The 21065-nt window shown below is 41.1% G+C and overlaps 1 protein-coding gene across 1 annotated transcript in view; it reads right to left on the reverse strand.

Moving 5' to 3' along the window:
- Positions 1 to 7141: 7141 nt before the first annotated feature.
- Positions 7142 to 21065, reverse strand: part of KCNB1 (potassium voltage-gated channel subfamily B member 1) — a 202468-nt gene continuing 188544 nt past the window's right edge. The window contains exon 3 of the mRNA XM_050918116.1: positions 7142 to 17905. Coding sequence (XP_050774073.1) covers positions 15887 to 17905 — 2019 coding nt within the window. The 3' untranslated portion in view covers positions 7142 to 15886. The remainder of the gene's footprint in view (positions 17906 to 21065) is intronic.

Below are 21065 nucleotides of genomic sequence, written 5' to 3' on the forward strand. Positions count from 1 at the left end.
ACATGTACCCTACATGCTGCTGCCAGTGTAGACAAGGACTGTGTGTGTCACAGAGACTGAAGCACTGCATCTAGGCAAGGACATCAGGGGTTACTAGTTAGAAATACACACACTGAATACTAACCATAGTTTTGAGAAGTTAAGCACAGCTCTGTGGATCTCAACAAATGCTTGGCAAGCCCTGCCCTAGGTTCCCAAACTTGAGGGACTTAATTTTTAAGAGCCTTGTCTAGCCTTCTCACCCCTCGTGACTCAGGTCCCAATGTCGCCAATTTATTGCATTGTTTGGCGATCAAATGTGTCTGAAAAGAGGTGTAAAACTAGCTAGTGAACACAGCCTATGGGAATACATTTTTATTAAATAATATAAATTTACACTTTATCATGCCTGGATGAACTTCATCTTAATGCTCCCTCTTCTTCCTGTTAACCTTTTCCTTTAGATGCCATGCTATTGCCCCATGAATCTGCAGAGTAATTATCATCGAGGCATTCAAAAATTATTTTCTAGCTATCTTAATACATGTAACATGCTGTTTCAGATTTGATTACCAGTCAGTATTATTAACAGCATAATTACTTATAAAATCAAATATAACAATAGAAATCAGGAACACACTGTAGATTGTCTGTGGTAAAGAATGTGGATCCATTGTTGAATTAAGTGAAGGGTAAAATTCACAGACACATGGCTGGCTCACTTTCTGCTTTGATGGTTACATTTAGTTCATTGGACCAAAATCGTTGCCTGCTAAATAATTTGCTTCTTGCTTCTCAGTTTTATTGAACTCCTTGGGGATGAGGAAGGAAAAGAGAAAAAGAAGAGTGTCCCATTTTAAAAATACATGCCGTTCCCACTCCCCCCCGCAAGGGAGTTTTCCCTCAGGAAAAATTTTGACAACTTTTTTTTGCTGTTGAATAATTTTGGGTTTTCATTAAAAAAACAAACTGGAAAAAAAATCAGTTTTTGGGAACCACAAACCAAATTTTTTTCTGCACGACCAGAAAATTATGTGGTTTTTCAGTTGCTAAGAACCTAAAACTTTTCAGGTTGTTCGTTTGTCAATAAACCATTTCGAACCAAAAAAAGTCAAAGAAAACAGACATTATCTGTGAACATTTCAGTTCAGTTAAAAAAAAACAAACAATTTTTCATTAACAAACCATTTTGATGGACTTGCCTGCTCATCCAAAGGCCCAGTATAGCTCTTTGGTTGGTTAGCCTTACTGCCATGGAAACCAAAGGATGCTGGAGGTTCTGCCATGGGAGACCTATCTTACCTCAAATGAGAAAGAACTGGAATGAAGAGCAGGCTGGCTTTATTCTGACTGCGCTATGTGCCACCTCAGTTGGAGCACAAAGGTGTGTCCCAAAGAGCCTTTAATCAGTGAGTGCCTGTGCTGCTAAGGAGTGTGTGGTAGGGGAGAGGAGATTGAGCCAATAAAAGTGGCCACGTGGGCTGGGCTAGGTGCTTGGTTCCTCCTGCTAAATAGCTAGTTATTCCTCAAAATGGGGTCTATAGTGAATCACTTGCATTATACTGCAACCCCAGGCTCAGGAGCTACAGGCCAAATTCATTCCCGGTGGAAACCCCATTGACCGCAGTGGTGGTTTTACACTAAGAGGGTATTTGGCCCTCGTTTAAAAGAAAAAGTAGTACACAGCACTAAGGTTATTAAATGCCCCCCAACCTCTAGAGCTCAGTATTTACCTGCTAGGTTTTCCTGCTGTTGTGACCCTTCTGTTGGAAAGTGTGTGCTAGGCCCCGAACCCAGATTACATTTTTAATGAGTGATTATAATTGCATTATGCAAAGTATTGCATAATATAGTGATTTCAGACCATGGGGAGAGCTGGAGGCACCATTACAAGGAGCTTTTATACACTTTAGGCTCTTTCCCCATAGACAGGCTGCCGAAACACTGTGCAGCTTTTACCAAATGTGCTGATTTCGCTCTCCCTCCCTCTGCACTAAATTAGGTTTAGGAGTAGATGGCACTGAGCCACTCGTGCTTTGAAGCTGTTCAGTTCACTTGTTCATTTACTGGTAGGGTTATGTGCTTTGCCTAGCAATAAGTTTCCAGTTTAACAATCCATTTTATAAATGTTGGTGATTATTGGCAAGAATAGCTATTGCTTGACTCTGGGAGCATAACGTGTTCTCTCACTCCCTTGCACTGGCACCACCGCTCCAGCACACTGTGAGAAGCAGACTTGGCAGAGCTGCCACATGCTCACTTCACAGATGTGAGCTGGGACAGCTTAATCTCATCTCTCCCCCCCCCCCCACAATCCCACTCCTCTGGTAGCCTAGTTACATTGGTGTGTCAGGCGCACAAAGGGTGCCAGCTATGGACCCAGTGCATGTGTCCATGGAGCAGTGGGCAGGCCAGTGCCTACGCAGGCTAACATGTAATAAACATGTTTCAAAAAATGGGCTTTTTATGCTTAGAGGCACCATCCTGGAGCTGAGGTATTACATCAAGAACCCTTCATACCGCCCCAATTTTGTTACTCAGGTCGAGCGCAAAAGCCCTACAGCACCCTTCATAAATGAAAGGGGATCCCTCTGTGCCTCATGTTTGAACTATACAGAGTCCCTGAAATGCAAGGTTCAGATCCTGGTGGGGCTGACTTAGTTCTTTGATGCAGATTATTAGCGTGTGTGTGTGGGGGGGGCAGTTTTAATAAGTCTTTAAATTGAAGCCCACGCTGCTGTGCTGCATGAATATTGCTGGCACTTTAAGAGCACTGGTTCTTGGTAAACCCTTGCAATGGCCTCAACCAACCATCCCCCTCCTCTCCACTGGTGTGAAGTGCACCACACTCTATTTGGTCACCATTCTTTACTGCTGACCTTTTAACATCATTTAGCTAGCTGTGTTAGCTCACATGCATAGAAAGAGACCCGTTCCCTTCCCAAAAGAGCTTATAGTCTAACTAAGCTAAACACAAGACACAGGACAATGGGTCAGGAGTGGGAGGACAGTGAGACTAGTCATAACAAGAACAAGGGAAGCTGGTTTGCCTGGAGAAGTGAGCTTTGAAAGAGGTGAGAGCGGGTGCTTGGCAGAGAAAGACCGGGAGCAGAAGAGGCTGCATTCCATTTGTACTGTATGTATGAAATAGGGAAAGTGCTTTGGGGTCCCTGTAGCGCTGTGAAATCTCATTCCTCTTTCAAGCCTGGCCAACATTCCTTTTCTCAGTGTCATTTAGGGTGACCAGATGTCCCGATTTTATAGGGACAGTCCTGATTTTTGGATCTTTTTCTTATACAGGCTCCTATTACACCCCACCCGTCCCAATTTTTCACATTTGCTGTCTGGTCACCCTAGTGCCATTTTCTGAAACTAGGGCTGAGCTATTGCTGAGTGTGTAATGGCTGCTGTTTTTTTGAAAGGATCCAACTCCTTACTTTGTCCATTGCCTTGACATACTGTGGCAAAATTGCCACTATACTGTGTCCTGTACTGGCGGTAGATGGCACTGCAAAAGTGGTAGATCAGTTTGCCCCATCCAGTCATTGGCCTATTTTGGCTGTTGACATTGCCTCATCCTCCAGCCAAGCCAGGTAACAGATCCAACCCTTCACTGGACCTCAAAGTCCTTAACTTACAGTAAAACAGAAAATAGCAAAACCTTCTACCCAGGGTTTCAGGAAGGCTGTGGTTCTCTGATCGGCACCTGTCTTCAGTTAGGGTTCCAACTCAGGGCTCAGTGTCCCAAGCTTCAATCATCCCAGAGCCTAAGAGCAAAAGCTTCCATCTACCTCTCAGGTGACTCGCTTCCCTGGCCTTTCTTCCAGCATTCCTTTGCTCAGTGTTTCTCAAACTGGGGTTGCCGCTTGTGTAGGGACAGGAACAGCTCTAGCCATTTCACTGCCCCAAGCACGGCGGCACGCCACGGGGGGGGCGCTCTGCCGCTCGCCAGTCCCGCAGCTCCAGTGGACCTCCCGCAGGCATGCCTGTGGATGCTCCACCGGAGCCGCAGGACCAGCAGACCCTCCGCAGGGACGCCTGCGGGAAGTCCACCGGAGCCATCTGCAGCCCTCCTGGCAACTGGCAGAGTGCCCCCCGCGGCATGTTGCCCCAAGCAAGCGCTTGGCGCGCTGGGGCCTAGAGCCGCCCTGTGTAGGGAAAGCCCCTGGTGGGCCGGGCCAGTTTGTTTATCAGTCCCGTCCGCAGGTCCGGCTGATTGCGGCTCCCACTGGCCGCGGTTCGCTGCTCCAGGCCAATGGGAGCTGCTGGAAGCGGCGTGGGCTGAGGGACTTACTGGCCGTTGCTTCCAGCAGCTCCCATTGGCCCGGAGCAGCAAACCACGGCCAGTGGGAGTTGCGATTGGCTGGACCTGCGGACAGGGCACGTAAACAAACCGGCCCGGCCTGCCAGGGACTTTCCCTACATAAGCGGTGACCCCAGTTTGAGAAACACTGCCTTTGCTCCTTCCTTTATGAAGACTAAGTCCCCCACTTGCAGGTTTGATCTCCAAATAGGCCTAACACTCTCAGTGCAGCCTGGGGGGTTAATTGGCCTCTTAGGCACTTTAACTCTTTTTTCACGTGTGTGGGGATATACCACCCATCACACCTATGACACCTAAAGTATGGAGAGTGCTCTAAAAAAGCCCAAGTCTCTTTGTATTTTAGCCATATGTTTGTTGCCAGCGGAGTGCATTTTGATAAAAATAAGACAAGCCTGGGTAAAACTGGCCCTAACAGGACACACACAAGCAAATTGTAATGATTAATGAGCCACAAATTAAACCCTTTAAATCAGTAGTACCACAGCCTGCTTACCACCAACAGCTCCTTTTCCTTATGCTCTTTTTTAAATTGTTATAGTCTTTTACGTCAATAGACTATAATAGGTCTGGCAGTTTTGTGGTCTAGAATCTGGATTTTTCCAATCAAACAAACAATTTCTATAAATTGGCTTTAATTAGGGTAAAAGAAGACTTAGTGCTTCTCATCTTCAAAGGACTTGACAAACAATCTGCCCAACCCGCCAAACCCCACAAGGCAAGCATGCTCCCAATTTGACTGATGTGGAAACTGAGGCAGAGTGAAGACTAGCATAGGATCACATAACAAGTCAGTTCCAGAGCCCATATTAGTGCTCAGGCATTCCTGTGCTCAGATAATTAGACAAGAAAGAAGAAAAAAATCAGTGGGAAATGTAGCCAAATTCTGTCAGAATTTTTTTCTTGGAATCAGGAGTTTTATCTGAAATTTGTAAAATTTCTCTTGAGTCCTAGTGCTTAGGTCTAATAATGCTAGATACTATCAGCTAGTGTGATACTCAAAAGATCATTTCAAAAAAACTTAAACTGAAAAGAGACACAAAAAACAGAAGGCAGCTATTCAAAAATGCCTATGCGCATAATTTGACCAGATTTGACCATTTGTGCATATATGTATCCAATTTACATGTGCAAATATGGTAGCTGCATGGACAAATTAGGGACACAATTGTGCATGTATTGTGTATCTTTTTGCACAAAAATTGTGTATGTGATTACTGTGAGTGCTTGTGCAGACTGGGGAAATGTATGGCCAAATGGCCAATTCTAGTTAAAGCAGTGTTTCTCAAACTGGGCGCAGATATGTAGGGAAAGCCCATGGCTGGTCAAGCCAGTTTGTTTACCTGCCCCGTCCACAGGTCTGGTCGATCGTGGCTCCCACCAGGGTGACCGGGGGGAGAGGGACAAGTGGGGCAATTTGTCCCAGGCCCCAGGCCCTGCAGGGGCCCCCACGAGTTTTTCGGGGCTCCTGGAGAGGGGTCCTTCACTTGCTCCGGGGGCCCCAGAAAACTCTTGTGGGGCCTGGGCCCCCAGAGCGTCTTCCATTCCGGGTCTTCGGAGGCAATTTGGTGGTGGTGGGGTCCTTCTGCTCCAGGACCCGCCGCTGAAGTGCCCCAAAGACCCGTGGCAGGGGGGGTCCTTCAGCCCCGGGACTTGCCGCCGCAGACGCGGCAATTCGGCGGCAGGGGCCGTGGTTCACTGCTGGCCAATGGGGGCTGCTGGAAGTGGTGGCCAGTAAGCCCCTCAGCCCGTGCCGCTTCCAGCAGCTCCCATTGGCCTGGAGCACCGAACCGTGGCCAATGGGAACCGCGATTGGCCAGACCTGCGGACGGGGCAGGCAAACAAACCAGCCCAGCCTGTCAGGGCTTTCCCTACACAAGTGGCGACCCCAATTTGAGAAACACTGAGTTAAAGTGTGTGCTTCCATTTTTTTTTTAATTTTGTCATCAATTAAAGTGTACAAATTAAATGAAGCTAATTGTCTTTAGAAATCAGGAGGTTTGTGTTAAAGGTCTGAAGACTCCTATCTTATACTGGAATTGCATGTCAGTTCAAAACATAGTTTCACCAACTCAAAGAAAAGTACAACTGAGTACTGCAAAAGGCCCTTTGTTCTGATGTCTTGCACAACTTAACTAACTTCTCATTATTTCATTTTCTGGAGAAGAAAAATGCAATTCCTCAATCAGAAAATCCAGGTTCTTGACCCAGTAACTATACGTGCAACCTGTTTAGCCAATTTCCACATCCAGAGCTCTTTATCTGACAAACTCTGCTGGCATCCCATCTGCTTGTGATCAATCCCAACATCAAGGTCAAAGCTTAAAAATGACAGGGCTCTCATCATTATGCTCTCCAGTCTGATATCTGTAAACACATCACTATTCAGAATGGAATAGTGTTTGGCGAGTGGTCTGTTTCACTGAGATGAATTGTGGCTAAATTAGATCAATGTATATTTCAATGTACAGTTCTAAAACACTCAAGTCCAGGAAGTTAGGTGCCTAAATACTTTTAAGGATCTGGGCCTTAGGCTCTAATTCAGAGAAAGCATCCTTATTCAGGTAAGCACTTACGCAGACATTTAACTTCATGTATATGCTTAAGTCCCTTTGGAGTCAATGGGACACATGCTTAAAGTTCAGCATGTGCTTAAGTGCTTTTCTGAATCATTGCCCTAGATATGGGAAAATAGGGTACTATATAAAATCTGCTGTCAGTTGCAATGGTTTCAAGTAGCCTGAATTGCTGTGCCAATTGACCATAGTTATTGTAGCGTTGGCCAGTAAATATGATCATAAAACAAACCAACCAAAGGCTCAGTTTTATCCATACCTTTTTATTTATTTCTGCAGTAGGGGACCATTGCTTTAAAATCTGTAGACATTGGGACATATTTTACGAGACAGTACAGTTTCTGAATGTCACACATTGATCACAGTTTCATACCACTACATGCATATAAAGACATTGATTTTTTTAATTTTTTTAATATTATTTTTTACAGAAACAACTGGAGTGATCAATAAACTTCAACAAAGGACTATTGACCAAAAAGAAACAAACAAAAATCCACACCAAACCCTCCCTCTCCCAAAACTTAAGACTCTTAAGTACACTAGTACATGGCTAAATGAATCATAGTTACCCCAAAACATAAGGGTCTCGAGCAGATATTGCTCAAATGGTGAAAAAACATCTTCTGATGCGCTGGCCCTTAGTGTGACCCAATCTAGTAGAACGATGAACACATGCTGACTGTGCAGAATCTGCTGGGGCAGGAGGACATGTATGGCAACAACTACCCTCCCGTATACATTTTGGGCCTAATTTACTAGTGCCTCCACTTTCCACAGGTATAAAATGACTAAACATGGTGTAAAGCAGTGGAGCATCAGACTTGATATTCTCTGCCCTTTCTCCCTATAATTCCATCCAGATCTGCCAGGAGTGTCCCAGGAATTTTTTCCAGTTTTTATTTGATGGTAAATACCAGCTTTACTGTTTAAATGTGTGTTGTTTTTTTTAAACCTGTACCATTTTTACTGCACCTTCATACTGGCTAGTTTGTATGCCCCTCACTGCCCTCTAATGAATACAATCAGAACTGCTCATCTGTGGCTCGTAGGCCCTATATCGCTAATGGAGAGTGTGTTTGCTGACATGATGAGGGCCTGTGCTTTTGGAGCAGGAGGAGATGTGTTCTATCCCTGCAGGCACTGTGAAATTCTGAATGATTTATAGCATAGTGAAAGACAGCTGTAACTTCCCTAACTAGTCATATGTCTGTTACAACATGGCATGTCTTTAAGAGCACAAATAGTAGTGCATCTTTAGATGTTTTCTCTCCATTCAAGAACCACTTCACTGGACTGATTAAAAAGCAGGACTCTTCCATGTTAATGTTGAGTACAGCAGATCAAACTCTTCTAATGCCAATAATAAATAGAAAGGTTAAAATTGGTACAATTTCGGAGCTGTGGCCAGCCTTTTAGTCTTAGGTATTGAGAATCACTTCTTATCATGGCTTCAAAGTTCAATGTAATATGGAGGATCTGCCCCAATGACAAACCAGCAGGGAATGTTTTATTGTGAAAACAACTCTGTACACCAACCATCAAAAAGCTGGCAAGGACTGATAAGTGTCCTATCCCTCAGGGCTCAAACCAACAGAATATAAAACAAAGATAGTGGGTGTACGAGGCAAAATAAGCTCAACAGTACTTCAGAAACAAGATAGAGGAGGATAAATGACAAGAAATATGTCAGGGACAGATCAAAATTGAAATACTGCACAATAACCACACATAGCTCAGAATTGGTCTTAATTGCAGATTAGCAAGGAGACTAAAAGGTGTGACACAAATATCTGTTGGTAACTACTCCTACAAACTAACAAGTCCTTGTCTAAAGTCCTGATAAATTTTAAAAATATGGAGTGAAATCTAGTCCCATTGACGTCAATGTGAGTTTTATAATTGACTTCAATGGGGGCCAGGAGTTCATCCAAGATGATCTTGCACATTTAAAGAGAAATAACAGAATGATCATAAACCAACAAATCTGAATGAAATGATTATCATGCTCTTTCACACACTTCCATCTAATTATTACTGCCTTTCACCTCCCCCTATCCAGATGGTTTTCGAATAGGTGTCTTCCATCCCTGAGATCACACAAAGCCTTTAGTTTTTCCCTAAAATATACTTGCTGGCATCTCAAAAAGATCTGAATATAGTGGGGCTTTGCACTGAGTCCAAATTTACTTCTTTAATACAGCATAGCGGCAGTGTTATAAGCATCCCTTTAAAATTTCAAATGTTTATCCTTGCTCAGACCTGGGGACCATCAATATAATAGTATTAAGCTCTGTTTTAAAATGAAAAGTATTCTTTTCTAAGCCGCTAACATGATTTATTGTGCGATGAAGCCAGACTCAAGAAAAGCAAAACTGAGCCATATTTACAGATATGAACAATTGTGGCACCTGACCATTGGTGTCAAAGGACACTTATTGGTGGTTTAGGTAACATCAGCAACAAAGGGGAATATGAACTTTTAGCTTTCAGAAGATTTCTTTTGTCTTGCAGAAAAATAACGTAAGCCCCAAAGCCTAATTATATTGGTACATGGCTTCAAAACACATGCTGGAAAACAATCACCTTTTAATTGGTGAGATGACTGGCATTTGGATGTATTCTTTCCTAATGCAGGAGACCTAGCAGAGGGTCAAATTTAACACTGGAATAAGCAAATGCAACTTACTGCAGTGGTGAATTTGGTCCATAACATATTGAGTAAACCAAGTATTTTATTGGTATGCCATGTTGGAGGGCAGTTTATACGATTGTAGATGTCAGATGTGCAGGGTTATTGTGTTGGCTAGTTGGAGGTGTGGCTCCCTTTCAGAAAAAGAAACACACATTTTCCATTCATATATTTCCACTCATGGTAGCTGAGCCTTGTTAATGTATAAATCAGGGGCAAGGCAACCTTTGCTGGTCATTACAAGCTTGTTCATACTGTGATTGCTGATCATTTATACATTGTCAAATGTACAGATGTCTAATTAAATCATGTTTCAGGTTTGCTCTCTAGGGTTGCAGGCATATAGGAAAATTCCACAAAGAGACCAGAGCTGTGTAAATATAGAGCTGGGCTAACAGAAGGTACTGCACTAGACTTTCAACTCTGGAAAGAAACTGCCAATGTGCAAAGAGTCGCGTCTTTTTAATTTTATGTTTAAACATTTAGACCAATTCAAAAAAGTAATATTTATGCATAGATTTAGGGCCAAAGCTATCCAGGCAAATTCCCCATTGATTTCCCATGGGGCCATGAGATGGTACATTTCAAGGCATTTGTTTTTCTGTTGTATTTTTGTTTCATTGTAGGTGAAATTGTAATTGAGGAGCAGCAAAATGATTAAGAAGAACTAAGTACATGGACAAAACTTTGCCTTAACCAAAACCAAATCCAGTCTCTTTCTGAAACTTGTATATTTAGGAATTTGGATAAATACATGTTCTCCACAATTCTTGGTTTTGCCCAGGACTGTAGGTGACAATATCAAAATACAGAACAATTGCTTGACCCTGCAGTCTTTACTTAGACCAAACTCCCACTGGGCTTGGAATTTCAGTGGCACTTTACCTGAATTAATAATACATCATCAGGTCTTCAAGTTGGATAAGAGCCTGAACTTTCAGTTCTGGTGCTTATCCCAACTCCATGGCTAAAACTTCTGTAGCTGACGCCATCACTAATGATGATGATGATGGTGATTTCCAAATCTAGTCCCTTCTACACACAGGGCAATGTAAATCTGGAAAAACTCCACTGAAGGCAAAGGGTTGAAATCAATGGAGCTCCTCCCAATCTACACCATTGCACTTGTGATCACTGTCTGGCCCATACTCTCTTTTTTCCAAGAAAACACATCTCAGTTTCCATGTACTGTCCTTGTGTTTTGTTTATTTTTTAAGGACCACAAGCAGGAAAATACAAATACATGATGACATCAAAGAGACTCTGTGACCTTTTGTAGACCTACTTCAGGAGGGATGTTTCAGGTGTTCTCAGAACAGAGACATAACAAAAAAAACCACTCAGGAAATCAGCTATGTAAATGAACAACAATAGCTGCTAATATATTATTCTGTAATACAAAAAGAAGAAATTTAACTTGTTTGCCCTATTATAAATTTGCTAAAAATACAGATCTATATTTATATTTTATACATATAATATTTAAAATCTGAACAGAAAAATAGACTACTCTGGAATGCATGAAAGTCACACAACTTTTCCATACATCAGATACTTATTGAGCCAACACAATGGCAAACAAATGGTATAGAGGTAACTAGAACATCTGTACTTTAATCAAGAGTTATTTAAAGCCATGTTCTGCCTGACTGGGTGATTCGAAAGCAATCTAAGCTAATGTTTGGTTCATTTTGGTTACCGTAAGTGTAATAATTGATAAAATATGAGAGCTTTGCTAAAGAAATAGATATATGGGATGCTCCACCTCCTCATTTTGTTGACTGTCTGAGCTATATTGTACAACATAAATGTCATATAGTTTCCATTGTTTCATTGCCTTACCCAGGAATTCTACTATTTGCTTAAAATGAGGATTTTTGAGAAATCTGGTAAAAACTATTGGAGATAATGTTATGCAGAACTTATCAACAGAGAGAACCTGGCATTAGCAACCTTGTCTTTGTAATGAGTTTTAAATACCCTTGTTATTTATTATAAACTGTACCAGCCATAATTCTGTCAAAACATAAATATACAATAGATACAAATATTAACAATACATTACAATTTTACAGAAGAGAATACTGTTTTTCCTTAAAAATGTTTATCATATTAGCTGCAAGGGAAGAAAAGGCTACAGTTTATCACAGCCATAGTTGCCAAAGAGACCAACCGTGTAGGGTTTGTTTCTACATGACGTGCACAGATTAACATTCCCCAGGCCTTTGACACAGTATGATCAGAAAGAGAATATGTGTTCCATTGGCATTCTTTCTTCTTTTTCTTTCTTCTTTCCTCTTATTGATTCTTGAACCTTTCATAAAATGTGGGTTTCACAGGAGAGTCTGTTTTTGTTTTTCCTTAAATGTGCTTAGGTGAAGTTTCTAAGAAAAGGCACTGAGAAATCTACTACAATAAGTTACTGTTGTTTTCCTTTGTACAAAGCTAAAAGTCAAAAAATCTTTTGCCTCCTGGTTAAGAAAACTGCATCCATTCCTTCCATAAATATATATATTTTTAAAAAGTTGTAGATTCCGTAAGATGCAAGCAAGAACCCAGACATCATGTGCACACAGTCCTTTCGATTGTGATGCCCTTTGCTGCAGTTGATAAAATTCTATCAGCTTGCTTGACGCACGATACACAGTGAAGGACCTGAATGCCAGATCTTAGCGACTGATCTGCAGACTTTAGCTTGATGCAAGAGATACTACATATTTCCCCTCCAATTTTAGAAGATCAGGGAAACATTTATCAAATGAACTGTAAAAATGAAGTTGCCCTTTAAATACCTATGGGATTTGGTGAGCTTTACGTTTTCAAAGCACTGCCTTTTCTTCTGTAATGAGTACAGACTCTCAATCTAGCTTAGCTTTTCACTTGAGAGTAGATTTCCCAGTGCTTACATATATATATATGTATTATGTACACACACACACACATATATATAGATATATATTTCTTATTCAGACTTTATTTCATTAAAATAAGTTAAGCATATTTCATTTTTAACTGGGCACAAAATAAGAGCTACATCACCACACACAAATAAGAAAGAAATGCTCTTCAAGCATATTATATGCTTAATTGTACATTATTCTCTTTCTATAAGAAATCTATAGGACTTTGGCCATTAAGACTTAAAAGGTAGAAATTTAATGATACTTTTGACAGCCACTTCAAAAGTGATTTAATAAAATGCTACTTTAATGGTAAGACTAAATAGATGAGGTGTGTGTCAGATTTGATCACACAAGGCAGAGAGAGAGGGCCTTTGGTTACAAGGAGAGTTGCACCAGTTGTTTTTATTAAAAAAATGACAATTATTAATCTATACATTTTTGTCAGTGCCATCTATAAACCAAATACATCACTTTGAATGAATGTGTGGTAAACACTACAGTGTATGGCTATATTTAAATATGATCACTTTTCTGATATGTAAAATATGACTTTTTTAACATGAAAGCATCAGCTTTAAAAATATTTAAATTGGAAATCACTATTATTTACTTTATCAAAAAAAAGTTATTTTTCCCTGAATTAATTTTATTTATTTAATTTTTTACATTTGTGCTGATGGCAGACATGGCTGATGACTGAAAAATTGAGATTATGCCGAGACTGCTCTCTTTAAAAATTCACATTTCCACTCTATGGCCTAGCAGCCCATAGAATCAATCAATACGTAAAGCTTTATCTGCTGGAAAGTCACTTTAACTTTACTTTCTAATAATTACTTAGTCTTAACAAGTATCTCAGCAACACACTACATTAGTTCCCCTAAGTACACTTGTATTTATGATGGGCCAAAGCCTGAAGTCCTTAGTCAGGCAAAACACCCATTCAAATGAATGAGTTTTGTTTGAGTGAAGACTGAGTAAAAACTGACTAACGATCCCTCAGGAATTGGCCCTATATAAGTGCTCTGAAGGTGCTTCTGTACGGACAGGTACTTTTATTTATTTTGAGTACTTGCTGTGTAACATTTTGCATGGAATGAGGTCTGTTCTGTCACTAGGCTAATTCTTGAGGTCCTTACTCAGTTTGTTCTGTCTCTCTTCTCACTCAGGAAATTTCCCAGGATTCAGCCTTATTAAGAAGTGAGTAAAAACGCTGAGGAAAAACCTCAAGCTCTAACCCAACTTGAGGAGAGTAATCTGGATAATTGCTCTGGATACTGAGAGCAGAATCGATCCAAATATGTGTACAGTACTGTTCCAAGTACAGACCTAACAAAGCTATAGTTGTAACCCATAACAATTCCTAAAACATACATGTGCTTATTGCTTTCATCTGTACGTGCTGCATTCATTGTTACTGATAGACAGAAGTATAGTATAGAGTGGACAGACAGTTACATTCAGGACCAACCAACAGCTATTTTGCAATAGAAAGGAACAAAATGCACCAGACCCAGACAGTTTATCTTCCTAGAGATGTGGAGTATTCTTTATAAGCGACATTTGATATTTATGTACCAAGACCTGTTGCATGCAAATAGTTACACATCACAGCAGGTACTCATAAATATGCATCAGACTCTTATTGATATAAGTTATTTACAGTTTAGCTTTACAATAGAAACAGACAACATAAAGTGTTACCATCACAGTTATCACAGGACGGATTGTGTTTTGTTACAAGTGTGTAACAAATCACAGCCATAATAGGAGGCACAAATGAAGATAGTGCTTATTTAAAGTGCTAGATTCTTACACTCTGGTTTGTTATTCCACCTTCAAACACAACCCCCTCCCCCCCAAAATAATAATAATTTAAAAAAACCCTCAACAGAAAGTGCTTTTTTTTTAATATTAAAAATTAAAGAAAAAAATATTTTCTACACAAGTCAAATAACTTTATAGAAGGACAATGTTTAAAACCTAAGCTGGCTGCTGTTAGTTGCATTTGTTTAAAATGGTCATTTTTAAGAAAAAGATTGAATATTATTAAGCGACTTGACCTGATTTGCCTCTCACTTATATCCATTTTACACTAGTGTAACTTCATTGATTTCACTGGAGTCACTCCTGATTTCACCAGTGGAAGTGACAGCACAATCAGGCCTGTTGTGTACAATTAAATAAGTCCTGTTTTTGCATATTTAGTTAACACTTGCATATCTAGTCATTCAACATTGACTGAGTGCAAAATGCTTCAGACTGTCTCATCCCTCTCCTCCTACTTTATGAGCTAGATTGAGGCTGACCCCTAAGTGAATATGGAAGTCAGAATGGGAGGGGCACAAGGAGTCATCACGGCCACTCTTTACACTCTGGTGTAGGGGCAGGCTGCAACACAAGCAGTATACAAGCCTAGAATGCCTGGACTCTCCAAAAAGGGCAGCTCCTGGGTCCCTGCCTTCTGCACAGAATAGGCGGTATGGGGTAATGAACTAGTAGTAAGAGGAAGCATGTTACATCCTGTAAATGTGTCAAGCTCTCACTCAGGTGCATTCTCCTGCAGAACCCTGAAAGAATTCTGGCTGAGTCAGCCAAAGTGCCCCTGGAGAGTCCTACTTCTGCACGGCCTCTTCACACTCCCCCAGTGTGGGTTGTGGCTTAGAAGCCCCTCTGTAGCCCCAGATTTGGTATTAATTTTAGCAGTGGGTAAGTGCAAGTTTCACTACTTTACCTAGGGAGCATTTTAAATTAGATACAAGTGGTGCAACTCACCCTGATGATATTTCAATAGAAAACATCAGGTCCTACAGTATCTGGAAGAATTAAACACACACAGGGCATTTTAATAATTTATTTCTCTAGATCACTGTTATTTTAAATAGACATAAGCTTAGATTTACCCATAATGCAAGTGTTCCCTGTTACCTTTAGACACTGTATCCATCAGAAAGAAAGATTCAGATGGGGCTATTTGGAACAACTGCTCTGAAGCAACAAGTATTGTGTTTCTAATAACTTTATACCAACCCCAGTAATTTGGTCCAAAGTTCAAATCTGGATGCCCTGGTCTTTTCTATGGAAATAACACCAATCAGATGTTAACACTTCCAAAAGGAGATCCATTGTACAGGGGGGGTCATGCTGACTTCAATGAAGGACATGAAAGGAGATCAAAGTGTGAGCAAGACTTGCAATCTTTATTTTCATTGATGTTTGTAGGATGAATCGGGCAACATCTTTATAGTTGTACCAGAGAAGGATGTTTTCATAAACCCACACCAGGCCTCCCCTCAGAATTTTAGAAACAAGTGGCTTGCTTCAGTCAAAGTTCATGCCATGCAGAAGCTCCTGTTCGTTGTGTTGACTGTAAAGATATTCCTTTCAATGTTCAACAAGTTTTTTGGAGCATATGTCAGATGCTTTGATCGTGGGTGTTAGCATGTCCACCACCACCTGGTAATATATGGACCTCAGGTGAAATGTGATTTTCTAGTCTGACCGTCTCCTGATTGCCCTGGGTTTTTCCAGTGATACCTTCCATGGAGTAAATGCAGTTTTGCCCTATAAATTTCGGTGAGGTGGGTAAAGCAGCACTCTCTAGATGGTTCTTCTCCATTCTATAAGTGTTATCTTTTTGCTTTAGATAAGCACTGTCTGTAATATTGTATTTGGGACTTACATTTCCTGGCGGGCTTGAGTCATAAAGCAACTGACCTTCATCATCAGTGTCAGCATCTATATATTTATGTATGCTGGCATCATGAAAATTGAAAGCTATTGCTATCTGCTTCTCTGGTGACGTTGGGGGTGTTCTAGCACTTGCTGTTGTGTAGATAGAGGTTTCTGGACTGACTAAAGATCGATCAGAGAGTAAGGAACTGTCTGCAGCGGCAGCAGCTCCCCTGTTCTTGAGAGCATCTGAATATAGTCTCAGTACATTTGATGCCGGTACTAATGTGCTGTTGTCATCTTCCATAAAGTTGACTTTCAGAGATCTTAATTTTAAAGGGTTACTGGCTTTTACAGAACTGTTGGGGCTTTCTATGAAAAATGTAGAGCGATGGCTGCCTTCCGGCTTTGGGTTTATCTCCATGAACCTGGTTCCACTTCCCTCTGCCCTGATTTGCTCCTGAATTGGATTAACACCTCCTTTGCATGGAAGTGTAGCAAGTGGACTGTGGGAGAATTTCCCAGAGTCAGGGAAATCTGTAGCACAGCTTATAAAACTGTCAATGCTTGACATGCTCCTCATGTCAATGATCCCATCAGCACGGGTGGTCAATAAAGGGACAGTAGGGCCTGGAATGGTCTCCATTTCTAGCTCTCCTTTTTGCTTTCCAGAGTGACCTGTGTTTTTAGTGTTGAGGTTTGGCTGTGACTGAGTCTTTGCCATTTTGTTGTACATGTCCTCCAACTGTTGGACATTCAGGTGCTGAGGGCTGGAAGAGGACCGGGCCTTTTCTGGAGATCCTTGTTCCCTAGTTTCAAAAGATTTACTGGAGCTAGTTTCAGAGAGTGTTCTCTTGGTCCATTTCCACTTGCTGGGGGATAAATGATTGTCCTGAACTTTATCCTTTTTGCCTGTGCTTTCTCCATTCTTTTCAACCACAATATCCATCAGTTCTACACTACGGGCAAAAGCATCCTTCATATTCATGGAGACAATGCTGCCATTTCTTTTTGCTCTTTCAAGAGCTTCTCTGCGCTTGATGGCTTTCTCCTGCCTCTTCTGCTCTTTGTAGAACTCAGAGAAGTTATTTACAATGATTGGGATGGGAAGAGCAATCACCAGCACCCCCGCAATGCAGCACAACCCTCCAACTATTTTGCCTAAGAGAGTTTTGGGGTAGATGTCTCCATAGCCTACAGTTGTCATGGTGATAGTTGCCCACCAGAAGGAAGCTGGGATGCTCTTGAATTTTGTATCATCCTCATCTTTTTCTGCGAAAAAAACTAAGCTGGAAAAGATCATAATGCCCATGGCCAAAAACAAGATGAGTAATCCAAGCTCATTATAGCTCCTCCTTAGTGTAAATCCCAAGGACTGTAAACCAGTTGAGTGCCTGGCAAGCTTTAAAATTCGGAGTATCCTCATGATACGAAATATCTGAACCACCCTGCGTACATTTTGGAACTGAAGTACACTTTTATTTGATTCTGTGAGGAAGATAGTGACATAATAGGGCAAGATAGCTAGCAAATCAATAGCGTTCAGGGGGCCTTTGAAAAACTTCCATTTCTTAGGTGAGGATAGGAACCGCAAGAGGTATTCCATTGTAAACCATGCAATGCACACTGCCTCCACATGGGCAAGCTGAGGGTTATCTGTGGTTTGTCCAAATTCATCCGTGCCTTGTAGTTCAGGAAGCGTATTAAGCGACAAGGCTATTGTAGATAATACAATGAACATGATGGAAATGATGGCCAAAATCTGCAAATAAAAGAAAAACAAGTTAGGTCATCTCAACAGATATGCTCCAATATTTAACCTCACTGTTAATAATATACAGGATATTTTCACTGATGTATCTCAGGCTAATTCTGCCCTTAGTTATACAAGTGCGGCTCCCATAAATACAACATAACAAAATATGATCTGAAAAGGGATGACTCTGCAAACAGTTTTTAAATGTGTCTTGTATACAAAGAAGGTTTTGAACACAGATACTCCAAAGCAGTTTGCTCATCTCTACCTCTTCAAGGCACTTGTATCAGATAGCCAAACTGTCTGGAGGATTGTGAGATAATTCAGAGGAGTAGCTTTGTATTAGCCATCCACAAGGTACCCATTAAAGGCCACCTGTAGATGAGAGCCAGATTTCCATCCAATTTGGAGATGCAATTGTGTACGCAAAATGCATGTGTAGTAATGCACCCCATTTAATGTACAGTTAACATAATTGTGTTAATTTGGTAACTGCACATGCATATGGCTAATAATACTCCCTTGCATGTGTAAGCCACACATCTCCTGGGTGTGGTGCTCCACCGAGACCGGTTAGAGATTAACAAGTCTGCTACAGTTTTAGCTAAGGGTCATGTGGCTTTTAGCTGATGTGGTAGAGGCTTATGCATTTAGATCCACAAGCCTCATGTTTGATCCCACCCGCCGACAACCGGGGTCTGTCGACATTACACAGGCACAATTATACGATATATGCCACATTCTGAATGACTAAAACCTATGGAAAACTGGCCTGACTGGTTTGAAAGCTGATAAAACTTTCCCAAGGCTTTTGAAAGAAATCTTAGAATTCCAAAATATTCCATATTTTGCCTGATCAGCTATTGGAACTCATCATCATAGCCTGGGGAGACAGCTAATTTGCCTGTGAACATCAAATTACACAACTTTGAGGTCGTCACATCAGGTCAGCACCAACTTCCAGAGAGCACATCAGCCATTAGGAACCCATTCCTGGGACAAAGAATGCAATCCTGAATCACTGATTGTGAAGAGACTAGGAAATGGTACCGTGCTGGGTTACTCTATGCTCATTACAACCTTAAGATTGTGTATCTGAGCTGTCCACCCATAGCTGTTGTATACAAGCATTAAAATGGATTACGTTCACTTTTTTTGTTTCCCTGCTTTCAAGAGTCGATGACATTTTCTTTTAACTTATTTGTGGGATGCTCTAGAGTTGACGGACAATTTGAGATGCACCTTCTCTTGGTGATGAATTAATTCTGCTCCTTGCTAACTGAGTGAAAGGATACCTTGTTTCTTAGGCTACTGGTAAAATATGGAAGTGCATTCAAAACATACATGTCTATGACTATTTTTATTTATTCATTGTGCTGCAAGGTGATCCTTTATGCTTACTTTTCTGCTGCTCTGCTTTAAAAACAATGTAAAGTCAAAAGCTGCATTGGCTAAATATACCACAGTATACAATGAATTATAAAATCCCATGGCAGGACTTCAACACACTGAGTTGAAAACATGAAAAGAACTTGCCCCCTTCCTCTCCCCCCGGCCAATTTGGTTAGAAATGTTAGCCTTGCTCACAATGACACTGTTTAACCAGTTTCAGTGAGAAAGCACCAAGAACTACCATCAGGAGCATTAGAGAAAAAAACTCTTACATACCACATTTTCAACTGTAAGCAGTGCAAATATCATAGCACTCAGGATGCCCCAAGCTTTTGAACAATCTGCCTGCATGGACAAGAGCTAAAATGGAACACGGTGCAACCCAACCCTTGCTGCTGTGGCAGAAACACTCATTTTCAGTCACACACACTGCACTTGACTCTTATTCAAGGAGTGAAAAGTGGATGTGTTCTGCAATGCTTGGAGGCATTGCATGAGTTGGGCTGATGCAGTACACTTCAGATGTGGTTTTGGAACAAAAGTAGATTACATATGCCTTGAAAACAAACAGGTGAAAGAGACACTGCCAGGTAATTTCGGCTAAAAAACTGTAGATTTCTATGTTTGTTTGTTTCTAAGTGTTAAAATATCCATTTGAAATTTTAAAAAGTTTTTATGACTTTTTCCAAAACAATGTAATGCAAAATATGTTTTTTTAAACTGGCTAAAAAAAATCTCCCCTGTAAAATTTGCAACCCATGCACCTAAATGAAGTGGAACAAGTGAACAGAACAAATGGTGAAAAGTATAGTGGATTTTTACAATTCCACCACAAACAGTAACTAAAGTATTACTGGAAACATAGGTAGGAAACTTCCCCTTTTTAAGTGTTTCTTTCTACTGTGGTTAAATATAACTTTATTGTTGGAGAAATGGAAACGCACGAGTCACTAGAGATAAACTTCCAACAGGAAACATCTTAGAAATGAACTTAAATAGGTGTAAAAGCAGCGAAGAATCCTGTGGCACCTTATAGACTAACAGACGTTTTGGAGCATGAGCTTTCGTGGGTGAATACCCACTTCGTGGGATGCATGTAGTGGAAATTTCCAAGGGCAGGTATATATATGCAAGCAAGCTACAGATAACGAGGTTAGTTCAATCAGGGAGGATGAGGCCCTGTTCTAGCAGTTGAGATGTGAAAACCAAGGGAGGAGAAACTGATTTTGTAGTTGGCAAGCCATTCACAATCTTTGTTTAATCCTGAGCTGATGGTGTCAAATTTGCAGATGAACTGAAGCTCAGCAGTTTCTCTTTGCAGTCTGGTCCTGAAGTTTTTTTGCTGCAGGATGGCCACCTTAAGATCTGCTATAGTGTAGCCAGGGAGGTTGAAGTGTTCTCCTACAGGTTTTTGTATATTGCCATTCCTAATATCTGATTTGTGTCCATTTATCCTTTTCCATAGAGACTGTCCAGTTTGGCTGATGTACATGGCAGAGGGGCATTGCTGGCATATGATGGCGTATATCACATTGGTGGACGTGCAGGTGAATGAACAGGTGATGGTGTGGCTGATCTGGTTAGGTCCTGTGATGGTGTCGCGGGTGTAGATATGTGGGCAGAGTTGGCATCGAGGTTTGTTGCATGGATTGTTTCCTGAGCTAGAGTTACTATGGTGCGGTGTGCAGTTACTGGTGAGAATATGTTTCAGGTTGGCAGGTTGTCTGTAGGCGAGGACTGGGCTGCCACCCAAGGCCTGTGAAAGTGTGGGATC

Source organism: Gopherus flavomarginatus, chromosome 11 (assembly GCF_025201925.1).
Source record: "Gopherus flavomarginatus isolate rGopFla2 chromosome 11, rGopFla2.mat.asm, whole genome shotgun sequence".
NCBI lineage: Eukaryota > Metazoa > Chordata > Testudines > Testudinidae > Gopherus > Gopherus flavomarginatus.